A 23,767-nucleotide genomic window follows, 5' to 3' on the forward strand; every position below is an offset into this window, starting at 1 on the left:
GCACTAACAACAAGTCCAATGCAAAACTATGATTATTTTCATAATTGTAATATAGGACAAAAATCATAAAACTCAACTTCAATGGTTGTATTATAATAAGTTTGCACTACTAAAATTTGGTTTGGTCACATATTTTTGATCATTCCCACCCTTTTCTCTTTTTTTCTTAAAAAAACATAAACAATTATATAAAAAATATATATTCTTATTTATAACGTATTCTTTGAAAACCAACACAAATCATAACTCTTCTTGACGCTAACTATAACGTGATTTGCTCCAATACAAACAGAATCATGTAACTCGTTTTGACTCTAAAGTTATTAACTCGAAGACAAACATGAAGCCTATATAAGATAAATAATATATTTTTCCATACAAATGAATAAATATAAAATATGATAAATATTATATTAAAATTAATTAAAAAAATATATTACCTCATATTAATATTAAAAAAATATTTATGGATAGATAAGGAATTTTTTTTATTGTTTATACTACCAATTTACAATATAAAAAATATTGTAAAAATTAAATTTGTAAGAGAAAATATAATCAAACGGTTATTATTATTTAATCAAATTTCAATTCATTATTATAGAATTGTCCATTCAAAAAAAAATATGGCATCCAACAATACTAAAATAATTATAAACTGATGTTTTTTTGAAATAATAATAAAATGATGTTAAAAATTAAATTCTAAATCATGAATTTTGAATTATATAATCCGCCCGTGCTTCGCACGGGTTTAGCCTGTATAGTCCTAAATGCATAAATTAGTCTTATTTTTGAAATCAAAGATAAATACAAATATCATACCAGAACATAAATTAACTGGAAACGGAATACAAAGAACTCCAGTTAAAATAAAAATGAATGACTTGAACAATATATTAGCTAAATTTGGAATTGTTTGGTTGTAAACAGAATTATCATTATAGTGAAAGTAGTATTTTAACACTAAAAAAAATATTTTGATTTAACAATGACTATAGGAAATTTATATTTAGTATTGGACCAGTTCACTCTAATCATCAGAACCATCGTAAAAGTCTCGTCACACTCCCATCTTTAACATACCATCAATCAATGAACCTCCGACGTAAACAAATATCCTATGAATTAACAACATATAATTCCACGAAACCAGATCTATTCTAATCAATTAATCAAAACCATCCAAATACATATTCCTTCCCACAAGAACAATATGTATGTATCAAAGAATTACTAACAAACATATCTGACAAAAAATCGAGTTTTCATAATACTACAATATACACGCAAACAAATTTTAAACTCCGAGCTAATGCCTTTACAACAAACAACTTAAATAATCATGTTAAACCTCATTTGGAAACATTATTTTGATTTTTAATTTTTGTATTCACTCCTAACCAACACTAGTTCAATTTTTAATTTTCGATTTCAAATTTAATTTATCCAGATTGATTTCAATTTATTTTTCGGTCTATGTTTTTTGGGTATTTGGTAAAAGAATTATAATTCAATCTTGTAACCAAATAATTGCATACCCGGTCATAGCTCCAACTTCATTTCTCCTAAGGTATCATTTTGTATAACACATTAGTTTAGAACAATGACTAGACAAAACAAACCATCATCCCTCATTTCAATATCAGTAAGGAATTAGTGGCTTATCAAAGTGCTCAAGCTCCAAAGTTTACATTAAAAGAACAAAATCTTCAAAAACAGTTGCACCAAGTCTAAAATGAATAACAGTTGCACCAAATATAAAAGGAAAATCAATATCTGAATATTATCCTCTGTGATCTTAATTTTTGCAACATTATTTGGACAAACCTCAGAAGGCAAGAGTCGTCAAGCTGCATTCTTGAATTCCGTTCTTGGTTATACATTTAGCGGTAAACAAAGCTTGCATAGCCTTTCTTCTTCTTGTCCCTCTACTACTTGGAATCAAAAAAAATGAGATCATCAATTATATTAGATTGTATCATGATGAGAAAACATCAATCACTTGTGAATTTTGAAATTCTAACAGTTAATAATGTTATACTAGATACTCCACCACTCTGCATGTTAGTTCTTGAATGAAACATGACACTGATATCAGATGCTCTAATTCTAAAAGGATGTTACATCATAGTAGATGCCCCCATCCATTTAAACTATCTAGAAATTATGTCCAAACTTTGGAAATATTCATAAATTGTACCTTATAATTTATGACCCCCATGTCAAATGCTTAAACTAGACACTAGTGCATTCTGGATCCTTTCTACAACGGACTGGGTAAGCGTGTTTACAATTGCTACCCTTTCACATGTGAGATCTTCTGGGAGAGCTGAATGAACCATAATCTGAAATGCAACAGTGAGCAGGGATCCACCAGACCCGACCTCTATAATTCCTCCTACATTATGTCTAGGACCATCCGGATGTATAACAAATCCAGATGGGAGTAGAGCAACATAAGTAGGATCACCTCCGCTTAAGACCACATTCAGAGGCGTTGTGTCAACGGAAGTATATATGACATATGATGCAGTAGAATCCACACGGGTCTCTTTTAGAATATGTGTGTTGCTTTCTCTTGAATTCTGCATGTAGTTTTAGTATGTTATATATGTTAATTCTACATAAAAGAAACATAACACATGCGATAGAGATAATAAAGTATAACTTACATGTAAATTCAACAAGGAGATACAGCTGCTAGGATCACAACCATTACTAATACGCATTATTTCATACACTTGTCCAGTACTGGCTATCATGTCCCACTGTACAGACAGAGTAATTAGTCAGGTACTAGATAATTTCTTTCCTTACTAGAATATGCATCACAAAGTAATACAATCATTAATTTTCACAGAATCATTTCTTTAAAGGTAATTTTGGAAGATATAAATTATAAAAAACTAAATCATTTCGATGAAGTTGCATCCAATGTCATTCAACTTTTCTTTATGGAATTTGTGCAATATGATTGCCTACGTAATATTTTTCATAGTCAAACTGATATGCATAAGACATTACATAATATAAGCCTTTACATGCAGCGTAATAATTAGAATTCTCGAATACTAGTACTTCAATATAAGTCAGGATAATACTTATAATCAACCTTGTCTGGTACTACATCATATAACTCGTTACTATTTATATATAATTTATCAAACTTGTATTGCATTCTTATTTCATAATTAAAGATGAAAATGATCTAAATATTCCTTACCTTGTTTCTTGAAGTCTCATCGTTGAGGAAGTCAAAAACCTTTTCTGGAGAAAATTGAATCCAGAAAGAAGATGCAACGCTGACTATAGTACCATAAGGCATGCCTGGATCATCTGTATTCTTTTTAGCCATGATTTTGGCTTTTGTGGCACCATCACCACAAAGAGTATTACACGTGTGTGCAGCGGAAACTCCAAAACTATTGCAGTAGCTCAACATCATTCTTTTGGACAGCTTGAGCACACTCTTTCTTCCTTCAGGAGTTAACATCACTATTTCCAGAAGTAATTTAATATAAAATATTATTCACACATATTTGAACATATATATGCAAAAGTTTTATAAAGTCTTAACTAAAACGTTTGCAGAACATGTTGGAATTTAAGGACTCCAACATAATTGAGACTTGTAGATTGCTTTATGTACCTTTCACATATTCTGTATGAATTTTTTTTTCCATGGGACTTAAAAGACGTGCACATTGCCTATGTAGTGTTGTTATCCAGTGTTTTGCCCCAAATGCAAGACCTGAATTGACCAGTGATTTGTATAAATTGTCAACATATCTATCATCTATTTCCACGTGTTCAACCCATGTGACCTGGAAAAGTTTTTGAATATTCTTAGAAAAAGGAGAATAGAGTGCGTTTGTGTATTATGATATAGTGAACTACTAAAAGAAAAACTGTACTTTGGAGAAACCAGTAGACAACTTCTGGATCAAACAGCCTGAAGGTCTTCTTTGGCATTGAGATATATAGGCGGGACCCAAATTGTTCAAGGAAACATCAGCAACCGCCCATGTCCCATTATCGTGTTGTTTGCTGTACCTTATAAAGTTGCAATCTTGAGTTGGAACTAATGGTGATAGAACATGAAACTCAGCTGTGATCTGGATGTCATATATTTTAATATTTCAGTTCCAAAACATTTTTAAGCAAAACTGTAATTACAAATCAAATGCACGGGTTTTATTGTTGCATAAATTTTATACTCAATCTTTCGAACCACTAGTTATGGTACAAAACATATTCATACCACTTGTAAAGCTTCATTATAGTTTCCAGCCATGCCAGTTGATAAAACATCAATGATCGATGCTCGTGAAACAATACCAGAAAACACAGTTGACCATTGTTCCTGATGATAACAGATTAGTCAAAAATCCAAAGGCTAAATTAACATAAACATACAATCCAAATTACATTAATACGCACACACACACATACACACACACACACACACAAAGAGGAGATAGAGAGATGGAGAGAGGAAAGGCGGAGGAAGAGAGAGTAAAAGGGGGAGATAGAGAGAGACGGAGGATACCACATCCATCAAGATTTCCACGAGTTTGGTAGGATTCATGAAAATAACTACAGACTCTCTCGATGCCTCGGATTTTGTTTTCACGGGTTTCAATTCAATCCTATTGGGGAAACTACTCAAATACTCATCTTTATTCAAACATTCAATACCACTATGTATGATTGGAATCCACAAGGGTTCTCCAGCTTGAGCCATCATGATGAGTTCATCCATTGCTGCAATTGCTCGCTCAACAATAAAGGCTTTATCAGCCTCAACAAGCCCAACAGTTGACTGGAGTAGTGCCTATATATATATATACGCATATTCATTATTCAATAATACTCATACTAATCTCGTAAGAACAAATACATTACTTATAAAATTATAATCTACGAGTAACAACATAATTAAATACCTTTTCTCCTGAACGACCAATATCAATCTCCGAATGTTTTTCATTAGATGACATCTCATCTATAATAGTAGGGTAATGTTCATTCTTGGCCATTTCAGTTGTTAGGTCTGGTTTGTCTTTATTTTTCAAACACTTTCTCGACTTATTTCTCATATGACTCTTGTAACAATGTTTATATAGAATTTCACATCTACACCTCACCTGTTGAATGTAATAAAGGGATTTACAAGTCGGTGGGAATTAGGGGTTAGGGATTCAATCAACACAATTATTTAATACAATAAAATGGATGGTTATAATGAGGAGCACAAAAAATAGTGGGGTTAGGGATCCGATAAATACAATCTTTGAATGTAATAAGGGGACAGTTATATTGAAGAATGCAAGTAGCATAGTATCAGATCCATTATAATCCATCATATCATATCTATTTTAATTAGTGGGTGGTTGGGGATTCGATCAATACACTTATTGAATTTAATCAATTGGAGGAGTATATGATCATATCTATTATAGTCGTTGGGAGTTGGGACAAGCATATATAGTACAACGCGGATCAACGGGATGCTAGTATAAAAATATTCTTTTTGTAAATCAACCAAAATTTTGATACTTGATGTTGTGGGACCTACTTGACTGAAATTTTTATGTTAATTCTATATCTAAATCAAATAGTTTTAATAATATAATAGAATAGAATAGCTATATCCAGCAGAGTTATATAGCCTTTATTCCCGACTGAAGATTTTGAATAGTAACTGAAATAGCCATATACTCCCTCCGTCCCACCCATTTCCTTACACTTTCCTTTTTGGGGCATCCCATCCAATTCTTTACATTTCAAAACTTACCAAAAATAGTCCATGGGTCCCACCATTTCTCCACTTTTCTTTCCTTTTCACACTACTTTTACTCCATTAACTTCTTTTTATACATTAAAAATCGATGGGTCCCACCACTTTACCCACTTTTCTTCATCTTTTCCACTACTTTATACATATTCCTTAACCTCCGTGCCCAACCCATTCGATAAGAAATGGGTGGGACGGAGGGAGTAGTAGTTTGTACGTATGAATTGGGTTGTTGTTATTGGGCTTTAAAAAACCGAAGCCTTTTAACATTCATGATAGCCGGGAGCCCAGGACCCGCAATGAGTAGTAGGCCGTACTCCCTCCGTCTTCCTGAATAATATATATTGGGGCTCATGTACACGCCATATATTTTAATGCAATTATAAAATATATTTATACGATTTATTTTTAAAATTTTATTTTCTGAATAAAAGTTTGGATATAAAAATTTTATTCAGAAGAAAAAATCTCAAAACTAAATTACGGAGCTATATTTTATAAGAGTATTGAAATCCGTGTAGAGCAGTTGAAATAAAACATACATGATTAAATGAGACAGAGAGAGTATTACCTTTACTGTTTACAGATAAGTATCATTTTGTTGTTAGAAAAAGGACTTATAAAATAAGATTGCTTGTGTGTTTAAGTTAAACATGAGATGCCTGACAAAAAAATTATGTATGATATCGTTTAAAAAATAAATAAATATGACATTGTTAATTTGTTGCAATCCACCAAACATCGTACTCATTTTTCAATAATCTTTTCAATCAAAACAAAACAAATAAAATGTACATCTAAAATATATAATTTTATACAGTTTCATTTTTGGATGTCCCATCATTTTTATATATTCCAAAAATAATAAATTGTAATAATATAAATTATTTTTCTATGATGTGTACATGGATTTTAACTCATTTTGATCGTCTACTACTTATTAATAATTGTGGACCCTTGCATATACAAAAGCTCCGCCAATCAAAACAAACTAAATATATCAAATTTAGCTTAGAATGTGTCTATGGACCCACACTAGCCAAATCCTAATATAAAAATATTATTATATACACTAGTTTTTTCCGCTATCTCAATTCTGTAATAATATAAAACACTTTTACACCTACTACTTTATTCTACTATATTAAATTTATTATTAAATATAAATTAGTTTCACTACCTACTTTTCATCTAATTTTCTCAATTTTTACATATTTTCTTGGTATCCATATCCCAAGCGAATATAATTAGTCGAGCGGAGGGAGTAGTTTCTTTACTAAAGAAATTTTTGGTAAGAGTATGGAGCAATTAAACTTGTAGTTTTGTTGGAACAAAATATAGGGAAATGTTATTTCCAGAGCTGTTTTTTAATTTCCAGAGCTGAAAAGCCTTGAAAAGACGAAATTACCCCTCCATATTGTTTTTTTTTGCTATTGTATATACACGGGGGCAGTTTTGTCTTTTCAAGTTTTGTTTGTTCTGGAAATTAAAAATCAGCTCTGGATTTAACATTTCCTATAATGATAAATTACATTATCCTCCCACTTATTTATGTACAAACTGCGCTCATAATTAACTTTAGGATTATTGTGTCCTAAGAGGCAATGATCAATTAACTTTTCGATTTCGTATTAGCCAATGATCCCAATTAGAGGAATAATTGAAATAACAGTATTGATATTATTAGGAGAGCCACGCAGATACGATCCTGTGCAGTTGAATTATAAGTGAGCGTGCTTACAAAATATGTGCTTTAGAAATTTTAGATTTCACCGAATAATATGGAGCTCTGGACGAGAATGGGAGAATTTCTGATGATTGGATGTAATAATCAGTAGATTCATTACTTTGATCACCTGCTTCGTATATAAGATGATGGATTTTTTTTTTTGATTTTATAAAATGATGGATTTTATAGAATTGTTTAGTATATTTTAAGCGGGTAATACTTTCATTAATTTCTTTATCAAATGATTTGGCAAACAATTGAACGTTGTGATTGGATGAATAATGTATATACAAGATGATCTGATTTGGAATGAATGCAGACAATCAGACAATCTCATAGATTTGGAGAAAAAAAATTGAGATAATTTTTTGGGGGTATTTAGCTTTTTCAATTTTAATCTTTTTGAAATCCCATCAAAATCTATGAGATTTTGAAGCACAACTTTAAATTTAAAGTATTTATATGAGGTATGCGACATTTTATTAAGAATTCATCAAAATCTGTGCAAAAAAATCAAGTGATTAATATATTCGGCTTAGAGGTTGTTTGATAAAACTGAATAAAAAATGCTGAGTCATTAAATTTGCTGAATACACTGAATGAAGAATTTACCTGAATGAAAAATTTACTGAAAGAAATTTATTGTTTGATAACAATCATATTAAAATATCTGAATGACAATATATTTATCATTTTACCCTTATAATTCCAACATACATCATAAATCATCCAAAATTATAGCAAATATAATTTTATTCAAAATTATAAAAAAAGTATAATCTTATCCAAAATTATACAAAAATGTAAATCATCCGAAATTATTAAAAAATTATAATTTTGGATAAATTTTTATAATTTTGGATGATTTATGATGTTAAATTTTTTATAATTTTTATAATTTTGGAATTTTATCCATAACTATAATTTCAAAATTATATTTTTAAATTTTTATCTAAAACACATCATAAATCATCCAAAATTTTTATCCAAAATCATAAAAAAATTAATCCAAAATTATAAAAATCATCCAAAATTTCTATAATTTTATATATTTATAGCCCATATCAAGATTAATCAATTCTTTTTTTTTAAAGAAAAGTGACGGGCACCTGATAACATAAAAGCAGCTAGCATAAACGCAGGAAGAGTGAAAATAAAGGGTTGAGTTTGAGGGTATATATTGGAAAACCCTGTTCAGAGTCTCTCTTACCCACTAAGCGAGAGTCCACACTCTTATCCAATAAGTGCGTTTTGGTTTCATTAAGCACGTTTGATAATCTGTTAAAAAAATTAAATCTCTGACCGAATAAGTAAAATGGCCATTAAGAGGCTATTAAGAGTTATCAAACACCCCCTTAGGCTTAGTATAAGTTGAAAATTCGAAATGACACCTCAGGTGATCTCATTTGAAATTCAAAATTTAAAATAAAATACATATTTCCAAACACAATCTCATTTCATTTTTTCTCAAAAATACTATAGTCCGCTTTTTTACAACCTCCTTTCAACATATTGAACAAAATAACATTCAAGAAGACCTTGGTAAAATTGAGCATTTTTCACAGGGGACATACATGGATCGAATTTAGGAATAGTGGAGTGCTTTACATCTACTCGAACAAATTATGTGAACAAATTATTTTAACATGTTGAGTGAAAGTGTTTGCTATCAGGTTTAACTTCTCAATTGCTATCTTCAATGTCACATGTTAATAACAACAAATTGAATGAACATGGCACCATCCTGTGATCCTATTTATAAATATTACAGTAAAATGCGTTTAACCTCTATTGACATGCGAGCATGGCTTTTTTAGTTTTTATATCGTATAATGTTGATTATGTCCTCTTTTACAGTTAGCCGTTAGTTGCTAGTCAATTACCTTAGTTGTTTTGTCTAGCTAGTTGATTGTGGTAGTTTTTTTGACTGGCGGATTCATTATTCTTTTTTATATGAAATTGTTTGATAAAGAGCGATTTAGTTAGCTTTTTTTGTCTCAAATAGACACATACCAAACCTCCGATTGAAAAAAAAAATGCTTCATCTTCCTGCAAATTAGCTTTTGAGTCCAAATCGTTAGTTTAATACGCTGACTACGAAACACTAAAATTAGATGTTTATCTTATCAATGCTCTGATTTATGGTCCAAACCTATGATTCCTCTTCCAAATTCTAACTTCCAAACATGTATAACTATCTTATCCAGCAAATTCATTTTGTGCATTGCAGTACCCATAATTGGAGTTTAAGTTTATACTTTCAGCTTATAATTAGAGTTTTAGGATAGCTCCACCATCTTTGATCACTGACACTATAGTTTTGTGGAGACAAAATGTCTTCTGAATGGTTCTAGTCAAGTCATTATGTATTACTTGTTATTAAATTGGTGAAGTTGCAACACATACAATGTTTTAAGCTCTGTGCTCTGAAGATGTATATGCCATTAATATTCAACCAAGCATCAGAGGTTTTAAGATTGCTTCGCTACCTTGGATCGATTATTTATATTGTGGAGCCAAGACACCTTCTGCAAAGGTTCTGGCCATTAATCAATATGCACCAGTGAATATTAAGTTGGTGATGTTGCAATACCTATTGGCAAAAAATTGATGATGGACATAGATAGATCGTTCTACAATTGAATGCATTTTTATCGAAAGTGACCTTTTTCTGAAGAATCAACTTCTTCCAGGAGTTCAGAGGATTCTGTTTTAGAGCTAATCTTCCAGGCTATGACCCTGTAACTTTCGTTCATAGCTTCGTATAAAGTTTGGTTTAACTTCTGGTTCCAGATGTTGCATTCGCGTAATATTGTAGTTATAGTGCTAAGTTAATGTCATTGTAAGAGTGATGCATGCAACATATGTTTGCGGCTCTGGCAAATATTGTTAAGTTTACTGTGTGATTCTTGAGCCGTGATGGCGTAGAGGTTAAAGGCATTGATACTGCAGGAGGCTATCAAATTTTCTGGCCGGCACATTTAAACTTGCAAAAAGGAATTAAAGAACTCTAACCACCCAACTAAATGGAAAAGTAAAGAAACCTAACCAATCTCCCATCCATGAATGTAATTAAAGGCCAAAGCAACCACCATCTTCCAGCAATTAACTATTTTTGCTTGTCTTTCCTGATAAAATTAAAGCAGACTGTTTTAAATAGAGGGGATAAAGATAAGAAAGATGGAGCAAAAGAGCAGCAGCAACAGCAGCCGCAGCAGTAGCAGCAACTGCAAGGACACGAAGCTTCGCAAAACTTCTTCTCTTAAATCCCAGACATCAATAATTTGACCATGGTCATAAGTATGCTTGTGATACACATGGTTGGCTCGGATAAAGCTTCAGGTGGTCCGGTCTTTTTCGTTTAAAAGGTACACATTTCTTCATCAATTTACTCGGTCAAGTTATCAGTCTATTGAATAGAGATTATTCTGCCACACAGAACGGTGACCACTATAACTAACAACTGTTACATATCTCTGATGGATTCAATTCTCTGAATGATCATGAATGAGCACAAGAATATATATCCGCACGTTGTGCAAATCCTCAAGAGATTAACCGAGAAGTTAAACTTTTTAAATCATTAATTAAGTTAATATACCCACATACCGTTTCTTTTTACCAGTGGTCTCTGTGAGTTGAAATAGATTGTGCAATAACCTTCTTCTGAAGCTAAGTTCTGTAGTCATCAACAAGATGAGGGTCATTTTGCACTTTTCTACGGATATGAAGCCTTTTATGATAATACTGTGCAGTATAGACTCTAAGCAATATGTTTATTAGGTAATAGCATGGAAATCAATAAGATCATATTAAGATTCTGTTAGATTAATATATGATCCTGATAAGCCCTTTTTCTAACACCTTGAGGTTTGGAGAGAATTGGTCACTTAACATGATAATATTAGAGCTCAGGTTTGGCGGAGGTCTAACAAATGAGATTCCGAGTGAGAGGAGTGTTGAATTATAGCATAAAATCTATTTGGGGTCTTCCTCTAACCCCTTAAGGTTTTAGATGGACTGGTTCTCCACATCAAAGGTAGTTCAATCGTTGACACAGAGAATTGTATAAGCAAAGACTTGCCGCTGTTAGCTAGGAAGCTCGCAATAATAATTTCTCTTTCGAACTTCTTTTCATTGAACTACGTTTCCATTTGAAGTCCTTAATTATAAGTGAGTATCTCTGTGTAAATACAAAATGAATGTCTCACAAACTATGTAAAATCAACTTTTCCTAGAGTCGAAATTGAGTAAATGAAAACTTAATTCAGATAGGTTTCTTAATATCCTCCAACTGCAGGAACAAACTCTCTAAGTGTAGTAGGCTTTAGATACATCCTCCCCAGTGATGGGATACACCGGGTATGTTTGGTTTGATTTCTCTCGTTATAGCAAGAGCTTTCATCCAAACTATATCATCACAACTAAAATTTTCCAACAACAGTTGATTCCAATTCCGTTGACATAAATGCAACTGGAGTCTCATTCATTGCCTGCAAACTATTACCGGTTTTTCCCCTGGCTGCCTGGTTTTTTTTGGTTAAATTTACTAGCCACTTAGCCAGATGTTTGATGTAACCTAAAACTGAAAGCAGAAACATAGCTAGCATGAGCTTGAACTCATTGTCTTATAGTCGAACCAGTATAATTGTTGTAGGCAAGCGACTCTAAATCCTGTGCATAAGTCTTGATTACTGCCATGAAGCCCTCGTGAAAAATATCACCTCCAAATACAAAACGAAAAAATTTCGAATAAACTACTCTGCTAACCTTAAAGATTGATAGGAAACGGTTCAAACATTTATTATATTTTCACAAGAGGTTCATATTATCTAGGTCTTGTTTGGCTTTATTGCCTGTTTTCTGTTTTCAGGAAACAACACTATTTTGTTTTATTAAAATTGTTTTTTTGTTCTTAAAAGGAAAAAACAATTTTTTTTTACGAAATCAAGTAGCCATTTAGATACCACAGTTTAAAGTTCATTTTCAAGAGCGATCGGTGATGGTAGTGTGATTTTTTTTTAAAACCGCAAATCGAACCGTATATATGATTTGATTAAATATTTGAACTGTAATCCACCATGCTAGCATAAAAATCGTGTAAATCACGTACCTCACAAAAAACTGCGCTGCGGTACGGTTTATGTGATCGATTCATATATAGAATTATAGATATTTTTAGTTGAAATTATGAATAAAGTTTATTTATATTATAATTAAAACATCCTTTCACAGTTACACCAACTATTTAAAAATATAAGTAAAATTATAAAATAATAAGGGATATATTATAACTATAATGTTTTTCCAAATTTTGATATAAAATAATAATTTTAAATTTATAAAATAATAATTAATTATTATTTGAAGAGATTTAACAAATATATACGTAACAAAATTATAAATAATATACATATGTATATAATGTAATTTTATTTAACAAATACTAACATATTTGTATATAATGAGTTAAGTTCCATGTAGTCCACATATTTACTGTAATACCGTAGACCACGTATGTTCTGCAACTATAAAAGGCATAAAAACATTGCAAAATGTATGAAACTTGTTATTTTGTGAAATACATTCTATAAATATCACTATTTCATGAAAAATATTGAAAATCATTTATGTTCGACAAGTAGAACACATATGTTCTGTAATATGTAAATATGTTCTGCAAACTTAACATGTTTTGCAGAATAATGTGTTTTTCACTATTTAACTTGTAGAATATTTAGGATTGTCAAAATTTTTAACAAAATAATGATGTTTATAGAACATGATTTGCAAAATAACACATTTTGCAATGTTTTTATGTCATTCTATAGTTGCAGAACATACCTAAGGTACCATCTTTGTTCATGTTGTCTGAATTGCATCACGAGAATTAAGAATCATATTTCGTGGTGCAGTGTAATTTGGTGCATACGACTTATACACAATTTTCTGATCACACTTAAATAATCGCTCAACACCTTAATGTTGTTTTTGTTGTCTGACACTCTGACGTGTATATCTGAAAATGTAACTTCTCATTACTTAATCCTTCATCGATATTCTGACAGAAATCATAATATCAAAATTATTTTGCTTCGAATTATTTTGCTTCTGATTTTCGCTTTATTCAGAATAAAGTAGTTATGGATGCAGATTCAAATTTTATTAACTTCTGTGGCCTTCAGCTAGCTGAAGCCACCCTGCTTCCATGAATATCCAGCTTTGGCCTTCATGACTTCACCTCCGTCATTATATAACAATCCCCACATTTTTGTTTCCACTTTTGCCCCCTGTAGGATCATGCATCAACTTGTTTACTCTAAAATTTTGTGACCATGCATAATGGTCATGACTCGTGCAATGGGGACCATGCTTCATCTATCAATTGAAAACTCTTCCACTCCTTGAATAGCTTCAACTACCCATTGTTAGGTTAGCAGTAGAGCCTCATTAAATTGGGTATTCACTGACTTGTGACATCTGCAAATTGTTCTCTTATCCTTTCACAGATTTACAAGCAGATATCCAAACTCCCCTAGTTTGTTTCTGCTTTTTTAATTTCCTATTGTTGGTAAACACCAATGTTTGTGCATTTTGAACCAACTTTTTAAGCAATCACTGCGCCCCTAGAATCAATGTTTTGAATTCAAGACTAGGAACTCCGAGAGCAACTGGATAGCCCAAGTGATGGATTTATCCTATGTTGTCCCAGAACACCCAGGTCCGACTCTCGCTCATCCAAGAAGTATTATAACAAAAACTCTTTTATAAGGTGTATAAGCGAAAATTGTAAAAAAGAAAAAAACAAAACCTAGGAACTCCAAGTAGTAGAAACACATCTAAGGCAATATATCATATAGAGATCATGAATCAAGCTAAAATTGCTTGCTTTAATTGAAAGAAATATTTCCATGCGCCGATATCCAGAAGCAAAAAAGCTAAACTTGGAGCAACATAAGGTCTCACATTATGAAAATAAATCAGTTTAAAACAAGGTCTACACCAGACAAACTAGTTTACTTCACATAGCAAAAAGGAATGAGTTGGTTCAAAGCCAAAACCCAAGAGCTGAGGCTTCAAAGTTTACCAACAGAAACCTCAGAAAAAGCATGACTCCCAAAAACAATTACACTAAGTCTAAAAGGAAACATAGTTAACAGAAGTTTTGGTTTATGTAAGCTAAGTTTACATTGATCTTCCATGAGCTAAGTCAATGCCCGAACCACTGACTGGCGATACTGTTGTTTGCCGCTGCATGACCTTCAACGAACACCAGGAGAAGGACGTACAAGGTGCGTTCTTGACTTTCTCACTTGGTTTTAAAACCAGCAGTAAACGAAGCTTGCATAGCCTTTCTTCTTGTTGTCACTACTCTATCTGCAAAACAAATAAAAATGGTGTGATTTCCTGATAAAAATAAAATAAAATATCACATATGAAATTCAAGCTTTGCAACTAAAAACATATTTGATGCATTAATAAGAGGATACTTCAGACAAGGCATAATGAAACATGATACTGAAAGTGAAGGCTCTAACTTTCAATGGATACTACAATATGCAATCAAGATAATGTAAAATTCATTTTAAAATAGCCAGGAAATAATGTATGTCCAGCCTCAATAATATGCAGAGCCTTACCTTATAATGGATGACCCTTAGGTCAAACATTTGGATCACAAACTACTGCACTTTTGATCCTTTCTACTGTGCATTTGATGAGGCTGTTTACGGTCGCCACAGATCCCAGTGAGAGCTTTGCTGTTGGAACTGAATCAACCAGAATCTGAAATGCAACAGTGAGCAAGGATCCACCAGAGCCCACCTCTAAAATTCCTCCGACGTTCTGTCCAGGACCATCAGGGAGTATAGCAAATCCAGATGGGAGTAGAGCAACATAATCAGGATCGCCTCCACTCAAGACCACATTCATAGCAACAATGTCAACTGGAGCATATATGACATATGATCCAGTAGAATCCGCACAGCTCTCTTGTAGTATGAGCATGTTGCTTTGGCTTGAGTTTGCACTCTACATGTACACAATTTTAGAATGTCATATGTATTAGTTCATCATCTAGAATAAACAAAACTTCTAGCTATGAAAGTGAATCGTCAAAATGATCTTACATTAACACGTAACAAGGAGACACAATTTCCAGGATCACGGCCATTAGCAATGTGTGCCATTTCCTGAACTAGTCCACCGTTTGAAAGGATGTCCCACTGTAAATAAAATGTATAATGGAGTCAAGTACTAAAAAGAGATTTTAATCAATTATAGACTAAGACCACAAGTACTGCACTTAAACATATAGTTAATTAGTTAATAAAGATTACTCATATTTAAACATATAGTTAACAGCAATCTCAATATATATATCAATATGATGCTTGTGACGACCTTCTAGTAGACTCGTACTTTATGAATTTGTGTTTATTCTACATTTCAGATTGAAATATTGAAATTGAAGCAAATGAAATGGATTACCTCGCTCCTGGAGTTCTCGTCCCTGAGGAAATCAAACACCCTTTTAGGAGGTACAGGAAGCCAAAAAGAAGTTGCAGCGCTGAGCACAATACCCGGAGGCCTGCCTGGATCATCTATACTTTTTCTGGTCATGACCCTCACATCATCGGCACCACTTCCAGATAAAGTTGTCCACGTATGTGCAGTAGAGGCTCCAACACCAGTGCAAAAGCTCAACACCATTCTCTCTGCCAACTTTAACATGCTCTTTCTCCCTTCAGGAGTTGTTATCACTGTTTCAAAGAGAAATTAAACATAATTAAATATTATCCATCTCTCACTTGGTGATAATAGACATCACAAGAGAGAGAATGTAAGATGTCTTTTATATGTACCTCCCACATCTCCTGCTGGAATATTGTTTGCCATGGCACTCGCAAGGCGTTCACATTGCCTATCCAGTGTTGTTACCCAACGTTTTGCACCGAAAGCAAGACCTGAGTTGACTAGAGATCTGTATATATCATGAACAGCTCTGTCGTCTACTTCCACGTGCTCCACCCATGTAACCTGAAAAAGTACTTCTTGTAAGAACAAAATAAAAAACGAGAGTCCATTGTGGGGATCATGACTAAAAAAAATTAGTAGAAGAGAAAGCTGTACTTTTGAGTAACCGTTAGGAAGTTCCTGAATCAAGCATCCCGAGGGCCTTCTTCTGCATCGAGATATGGAGGAAGGACGCAAATTGTCCAGAGAAACATCAGCAACAGCCCAAATACCATTGTCATGCTGCTTGCAATACCTGACAAAGTAGTTCTCTCTAGTGGGAACTAATGGTGACGGAACCTGGAACTCAGCTGTCATCTGGAGAAGCATATCATGTTAGTATATCAATTTCAAACACCTTTCCAGTATTAATCAATGCACATGCAATGATATTCGTAGATCTTATATATAATAAATTTTTGAAGCACTGCAAGCATATGGTACAAAAATATATTCATACCACTTGTAAGGCTCCATTATAGTTTCCAGCCACACCAGTTGAAAGAACGTCGATGGTCATTGCTCTTGAAACAATACCGGAGAACACAGTTGACCATTGGTTCTGATGATCATGCAAATGATATTAGTAAATGATCAGAAATAATGTAGCATATACATATTCCAATTTGCAACAAAATATATAAACATAAGTGCATACCACATCCATCAAGATTTCCACTAGGTTGATATGATTCATGATAACAACTGCAGATTCTCTTGATGCCTCAGATTTCAATCCCATGGGCTTCGGTCCAATGCCTCTAGGAAAATTACGCAAGTATTCATCTTCACTTAAACACTCAATCCCAATGTCTGTGCTTGGTATCCACAGGGGTTCTCCAGCTTGAGCCATTCTGATGAGCTCCTCCATTGCTGCAACTGCTAGCTCAATTATAAGGGGCTTATCAGCCTCGCTAGGCCCAGCAACTGACCTGAGAAGGTCTCCAGCTCCAAACATGTCAGGAACACTGATGCCTGACTGAGGTCCGAAACTCCCCACTCCAAGATCAAGAGATCTTGATGGAGCATGAGGAAATGAACTCGAAAGCATGGTCTGCATAGGCTTGCCAACGTATTTTGCAGCTATTCCAGATATCTTATCAATCTGCCATAATATATATACGTTTATCACTTCCCTAAATATTTAATTTAATACCAATTCATAACATTTAATGTAAACTGTCTGGTATGTTAAACAACAGTACTAATTACATAATTATAAATATTTACAACTAACTACATAATTAATTAAATTACCTCCTCCCTTAAACGGGCATTCTCAATCCTCAGATGCTGTTCATCAAACGACATCTCTCCTATAGCAGCAGGGCCTCCACAGTTGGGGCAAGTAGCGTTGGTGAGAGCTTCTTTGTATCTTACATTATCTGCACGGAGCTTTTCATTCTCGTTCCTCAGCTGTGTGTTCTCATGGCGTTCATGTTGAGCCTGCAGTTATGCACATACTTATTATGATAATTATTATAGAAAAGTCAGGCACAATTAATCAAATTTAATAACTAAAGTGATATATGCATGACTAGTATATATAGTATTAAACAGTAATAATTACATAGCTACTTAAATTAATTACAATATAAGACATATATATATATGGGTTTAAGATGCAAGAATATATATAATTTGAAAGAGCTGATGAGAGTACCAAATATAAATGCAAAGTATAAATAACAAAGAAATTGTGCTTCAAATTAATGGATAAAGATATATAGCTACAGTAGAACTTGTTCATCAGTTTTAACCTTCATTTGAGTACGCTTGTTTTGGAACCAGAACTTGACTTGCAAAGGCTCCAATGATAATCTTCGACCAAGTTCCTTTCTTTGCTTATCATCAGGATGAGGGCACTCCTTGAAAAAGCTGTAATATAACAATCCAAAGTTAGCTAGCTAGCTTCAAAACAAAAACACTAGTCTGCCTAAACTCTAGCTAAGATCTAAAACTTACGATTCCATTTCTTGAATTTGATGTTGAGTGTGACGATGATAACGCTTCTTTTTGTTAGGACGTTGATTAGGATCTTGTTCATCGTCTCCGGATGGGTTTTCGAGGATATCAGTTCCACCAGATTTGCTCTCAAACTCCTCATCCCTCAGCATATCTAGTTGATGATCACTGTCCTCCGGGGTTTTGTGGTGGTGGCTCATATGATCCAGTAGATGGTGATGACTTTCGAACATGTTTGGCTGAAACATCTTCTCTTCTCTTGATTCACAAACCAGATAATAAATTTTTAGACTTCTTTGAATCAGCAGCTATATGGTTTTGCAACCTGCCAAAGCCAAACCTCAATCAGACAAACCTCTCATAAACAAAATTCCAATAAAATAATAATAAACCTAGAACAACAATAATTAATTAAGTTTATCATCAGAAGCTGCAGAAGAAAGATATCATTACACTAAACATCAAAAAAGCCATATGTGCAGCAGATCCATAACAGCACAGAGATATATACTCCAAAGCTTCAAGAGTTTTATATATTTAAAACCGAAAAAATAACCAAGCTGATCCTGATCTGGGATCTTGCCTTACAGGGCAGATCTAAAAAAATTGTGCAAATATTTTGCAGAAATAAAATCAAACAAAGAGTGAAGACAGTCACAGATGTAATTAAAAAAGGAGAATGAATAAAAGGAATTAAGTTTGAAAAAGCAGACTATATATGAAAAAGAAAGATGCATACTCATATCCATGTTAAAGGCCACTAATAAATGCCCTCCATGATATTAAATCCATCAACAAAGATAAAGAAAGAATTAATTAGATGAAAAAACATTTATCACAGACCTTGGTTGTTGTTAGATGAGCTCTGTGAATACAAAGCTTTTGTTTGAGGAGATATGATAGACTGATATGTATAAATAGATATAAAGCACAAACCCTAAAACCAGCTTTTGTTTCTCTCTCTAAAGTGGACTTACTTTTCTGGTATTTGACTTTGTCACTATAAAATAGTTGTGCGTTGAAAACAACAAAGGATTTTCTGGCAGTTTCTGAGAGGACTAGTACTACTAATAAAGGAGATTACATATAAAAAACATTACTTATAGATGACTGTTCAGGACTAGGAAGACTTTTCCGCCTTAACAAAATCTGATTTTCACAAGATTTAGCAATTAATTAAAGTTGACAACCGCTTAAAATACTCCAAAAACAAAATTACTGCCAGTAATTTTTTTCGTAACGCTTGCAGAAATTCCGCTGCTGCAAAAATCACTCTCCCCCAGCTTAATTCTCTCTTCATCGAGAAAACAATGTTAACAAAAAATTAAAAAAAATATACAACCATACATTCATCTTGTAAATCATAAATTCCAAACATGTAAGAGTACAAAGAAGAGAAATTATGTGTATGAATTACTTACAGTTGATTTTGAAGAGTTAAGAAACCCTATTTAGGTTAAAAACCAGAAGGGGTGCAAGAGATCTGGTTTTTAGACTAAAGGGTCAATGGTAAACCACCTTTTGGGATACAGAGTGAAGCATACATATAGATATATAAAGATGGGTGGTTTTCCGGTAGCTGGTTTGGTAGGTGGGTGAAGTTTTCTTGTGAATAGAATTAAAGAAGAATAGATGTTGAGGGGGGAGAAAGGAACAGGATGAAGGGGAGAGAGAGAGAGAGAGAGAGAGAGAGAGAGAGAGAGAGAGAGAGATGGTGGGTTTGAATTGATGATGAGAAGGGAAGGGGTAAGGGGAAAATGAACAGGTAGGAGTTAATGCAGAGAGTATAGAGGGGATGCCATTGCATTTATGGAGGTTGGAGGAGGTGTTTAATGTTACATTGCTCATGACAGCCTTGAATTCATTTTTTTTATTTTCTTATTTTGTTTTCAGCGGTATCTTTTATTCTTTTCTTAACATCATTTCTAATTTCAAATTTCTTATTCTAATTAATTAGTATCTTTCTTGGTGGTAAAATCTCAGATGCATATCTTCAAGATATCTTACAGTATGATCTTTATGTATGGATTCTCAGTGGGAACGCGTATGTGAAAGGATGGAAAACTGATCAATGGCTAGGTCTGCATGTTCCAAAATAATTACTCATATGCATGCATCATGGCCCTATTTTCCGATTTATTACTGTTTTCAGTATTCTATATACAGATTAGGCTAATAATAAATGCTATAATTTGTTGTCAATTATAATGATTTCTTGTACTCATAGAGCTTGAATCTTGCATACGGTAGAATTTCTAAACATTTTCTATGCTTTTTGCAAACTCGAAATCAACAATGAAATTATTAATTCATCAAAATCTAACTTTTTAAAATCAAAGTCGTTAAAATATTATATACTCCCTCTGTCTCAAAATTAGTGTCACTTTAACTTTTTATACGTAATTTGATGTGCAAATAAAACATACTTGTAAACATTATTTTTTAAAATTCTTTGTTTTGAATAAAAATGTAACATTTATACTTTTATTCATAAAAAAAATTCAAAAAATAATACGTAAAATCCTATTTTTTCGGCATCTCAACTTACGTGCACAAAATTAAAGCGACACTTATTTTTGGACAGAGGGAGTAACTATTTTCTATATCCCAGAGTTTTCATCATTTATGGTCCATGGAATTAAGTAGATTCAGAGATTATTGTAAAAATCCAGAAAATATAATGTTAAATGTACATGGGTCCATGGTATATAAATTTCTGGTTTTGAATAAAGTATACGGTTTTCTGTTATGCGTTGATGCACACACAATAAGCAATAACTCCCACGAGTTTGGTGCATGTTTATTATTAGTCTTTAAATCATAAATATAAATGGCTTCTTGTATTTATATCAATTCCACCGATGAAAATCCAACAAAATTAACAAATTTAGTGTTTATTGTGTGTTCTGGTCATGTTAGAAAGACTTTAAAGTTAGGGGCGATCGCGGTCCGGTTTTGTTTGGACTAGAGGTAGAATCGGAACCAAACTGTACATTAGCGGTTTCTTAAAATTTCAAATTAACCCATGACCCGCAAAACAATTAATGCGAACCAAGCGGTGCTGTTTTTGATGGTTCGGTTGAACGAATTGATCGATTTATGATTAAAACTTATAATCAGATATGAGGATTATGAATAATACTAGAAAATAATATATTATCATTTTGTCTCCAATAAGTGCACAATTTCACATAGTTAAATTAAAATACAAACTTTAGTCTAAAAAAATCCACAAACTTGAATTAAAGTCGCGCGTGAATTACTGGATTGAGATGACTTGTAGTTGATATTGATAAGGTAAATAACTAAATAACAACCCAGCAGATATAAACTAAAAAATTAATATATTTATATAAATATAATATTTTGTATGTATATAATATTATATATTTATGTGTGTGTGTGCGCGCGGTTCGGTTTTATAACGGGTTGATTTAATATAAAACTGAAACCAACCCACAAACCACAGTTTTTTAAATTAATCAAACCGGAACCAAAAACCTCATTTCAGTTTCGGCTTGGATCGAATTAATATCGGATTAGTTTATGAGGATTTTGCGGTTTAAACCACACCGTGATCACCCCTATCTAAAGTATATACTTTGGCGGATTAAACCCAATACCCTGTGCATAGCTACGCTGCTATAAAAGGTTATTTGGTTCGAGAAGAGATACGGACCTGTAACCAAAACTAATGTGACATAGAGTTGAGGTATCATGATAATATATGTTGAATATTGATTTCAAATATTGTTCAATGACCTAGTTATAATTAATCTAAAATATTATAATCACTCATTTTATTTGACATTAATAATTTACAATATTGTAAAATAGAAATAAAAATTAAAAAAGAAATTGAGTCTCCAAAACCCATGCTCCATGTCCACCTCCTCGTATGGAATTTTCATAGCTTGTGACCTGTGGGTTTAAAATATGGGCTCAAGCAAACTAACCAAACACCAAATTTGGGTACACTAGATATATGTATTCTTTATTTTTACTATATTTGGCCTAACGAGGTTTTAGTTAAGAAAAATAGAGCGACGATTTTTTTTTACACATACTCGATAATCTTTTATTTATAACACAAAGAAAAAAAAATTAGTTAAAATTTATTTGTGACTCAGCTTGATTGCAGCTCATCCAAAATTTCTAACTGAGTGGTAGAGTTATCTATTTGTCGTCCCCAACATTTTGGGTTCGATTATACCTATATCGAATTTATAGAACACATACTAATGAATATCCTTAAACTTATATAAAAAAAAAAAATACTCCCCGTGCTCCGTGCAGGTTGCTTACTATCTGAACGTGTTTTTGAGACTAGTATAGTTTCATAATTTTTTTTATTTATTATTTTAAATAAAAATTTAAACGTCAAATTTGTCTTCAAGAGAAAAAAAATAAAAGAATATTCCAAAAACTGTACACCATAAGAGTCTTAAAAAATGTGCCAAAAATTAACGTAAAGAATGAGACCAAAAGAGTACATGTATATATACACAATTTCTCTATTTTCAAATATTTAATGAGTCTAACGCTCACCTACTGTTAAAACCGAAACATTAAAAGTTATGGTCGCTAGTTAATTGAACCGAATTATGGGTCTATTTATATAATCAATTATACCTTTTAACTACCGACAAAAAAAATATCCTTTTTAACTAAAATATTATCTTTCTCATAAACCTAACTAAAAAACCGATTTTCTAAAAATAACACGTCCAAAATATATTAAAAAAATATTACTATATATAATTATTAATATAAAACCGATGATATGTTTTAACTAAATACATTAATGTTATTTTTAATTAGTCCATGTCATGACTTTAAAAGTAATATCATAGATCTATACTATCTATTTATAATACTATTATTATTATTATTATTATTATTATTATTATTATTATTATTATTATTATTATTATTATTTTATCAAAACTCAAATATCATATTTTATTGGTTGATCAAGTTTTATCAGCCGGTAGGTATTATTACATGAGTCTCTCTATTTATAATGTTATATAATGAACCTTTTTATTATTAGTTGAGGCAAACATTTAAAATTCAGTCAGTGTGATCGATGATAAAATTACAAATGTTACAAAATTACTCGTGCATGGCACGAGTTATAAGCTTGTACCTCCGGCTGTTACTTTTAAATATTTTTAGAGAAAAACCGTATATTAATATCATTATTCATAAAAGCATTTAAAACTGATTATAATTATTATATTATTAAAAAATTATGA

The 23,767-nt window shown here is 32.3% G+C and overlaps 2 protein-coding genes across 4 annotated transcripts; both read right to left on the reverse strand.

Moving 5' to 3' along the window:
* Positions 1-2,115: 2,115 nt before the first annotated feature.
* Positions 2,116-4,780, reverse strand: LOC108224235 (homeobox-leucine zipper protein MERISTEM L1). The gene is made up of 7 exons (XM_017398751.2): positions 4,553-4,780; positions 4,265-4,366; positions 3,918-4,118; positions 3,653-3,827; positions 3,227-3,498; positions 2,676-2,771; positions 2,116-2,588 (listed from the first exon to the last, which is right to left on the reverse strand). Exons 1-7 carry the CDS (start codon positions 4,763-4,765, stop codon positions 2,226-2,228), a joined length of 1,422 nt encoding a protein of 473 aa, XP_017254240.2. The 5' UTR covers positions 4,766-4,780; the 3' UTR covers positions 2,116-2,225.
* Positions 4,781-14,473: 9,693 nt separating this feature from the next.
* On the reverse strand, positions 14,474-20,288 carry LOC108204937 (homeobox-leucine zipper protein MERISTEM L1). 3 transcript variants are annotated; one of them, XM_017374633.2, is made up of 12 exons: positions 19,931-20,288; positions 18,510-18,834; positions 18,305-18,422; positions 17,802-17,990; positions 17,203-17,649; positions 17,005-17,106; positions 16,662-16,862; positions 16,394-16,568; positions 16,020-16,291; positions 15,659-15,754; positions 15,170-15,560; positions 14,474-14,906 (listed from the first exon to the last, which is right to left on the reverse strand). In XM_017374633.2, exons 2-11 carry the CDS (start codon positions 18,755-18,757, stop codon positions 15,192-15,194), a joined length of 2,217 nt encoding a protein of 738 aa, XP_017230122.1. In that variant the 5' UTR covers positions 18,758-18,834; positions 19,931-20,288; the 3' UTR covers positions 14,474-14,906; positions 15,170-15,191. The 3 variants fall into 3 exon arrangements, with proteins under 3 accessions (XP_017230122.1, XP_017230124.1, XP_017230125.1); XM_017374635.2 differs by lacking the exon at positions 19,931-20,288 and adding an exon at positions 19,353-19,487; XM_017374636.2 differs by lacking the exon at positions 19,931-20,288 and adding an exon at positions 18,963-19,087.
* Between the last annotated feature and the right edge of the window lie 3,479 nt (positions 20,289-23,767).

Source organism: Daucus carota, chromosome 1 (genome assembly GCF_001625215.2).
Source record: "Daucus carota subsp. sativus chromosome 1, DH1 v3.0, whole genome shotgun sequence".
NCBI classification, from domain to species: domain Eukaryota; kingdom Viridiplantae; phylum Streptophyta; class Magnoliopsida; order Apiales; family Apiaceae; genus Daucus; species Daucus carota.

What these genes read in the sequence shown, in the direction of transcription:
- LOC108204937 (XM_017374633.2), bottom strand. Translation starts at nt 18,757, where the DNA reads ATGTTTCAGCCAAACATGTTCGAAAGTCATCACCATCTACTGGATCAT. An exon ending in CAAATTCAAGAAATGGAATC is followed by an intron (nt 18,423 to 18,509) that starts GTAAGTTTTAGA and finishes GTTATATTACAG; the next exon opens with CTTTTTCAAGGAGTGCCCTC. An exon ending in TCTCCTTGTTACGTGTTAAT is followed by an intron (nt 15,561 to 15,658) that starts GTAAGATCATTT and finishes GTGTACATGTAG; the next exon opens with AGTGCAAACTCAAGCCAAAG.
- LOC108224235 (XM_017398751.2), bottom strand. Translation starts at nt 4,765, where the DNA reads ATGGATGAACTCATCATGATGGCTCAAGCTGGAGAACCCTTGTGGATT. An exon ending in TGTCTACTGGTTTCTCCAAA is followed by an intron (nt 3,828 to 3,917) that starts GTACAGTTTTTC and finishes AAACTTTTCCAG; the next exon opens with GTCACATGGGTTGAACACGT. An exon ending in TCATACAGAATATGTGAAAG is followed by an intron (nt 3,499 to 3,652) that starts GTACATAAAGCA and finishes TTCTGGAAATAG; the next exon opens with TGATGTTAACTCCTGAAGGA.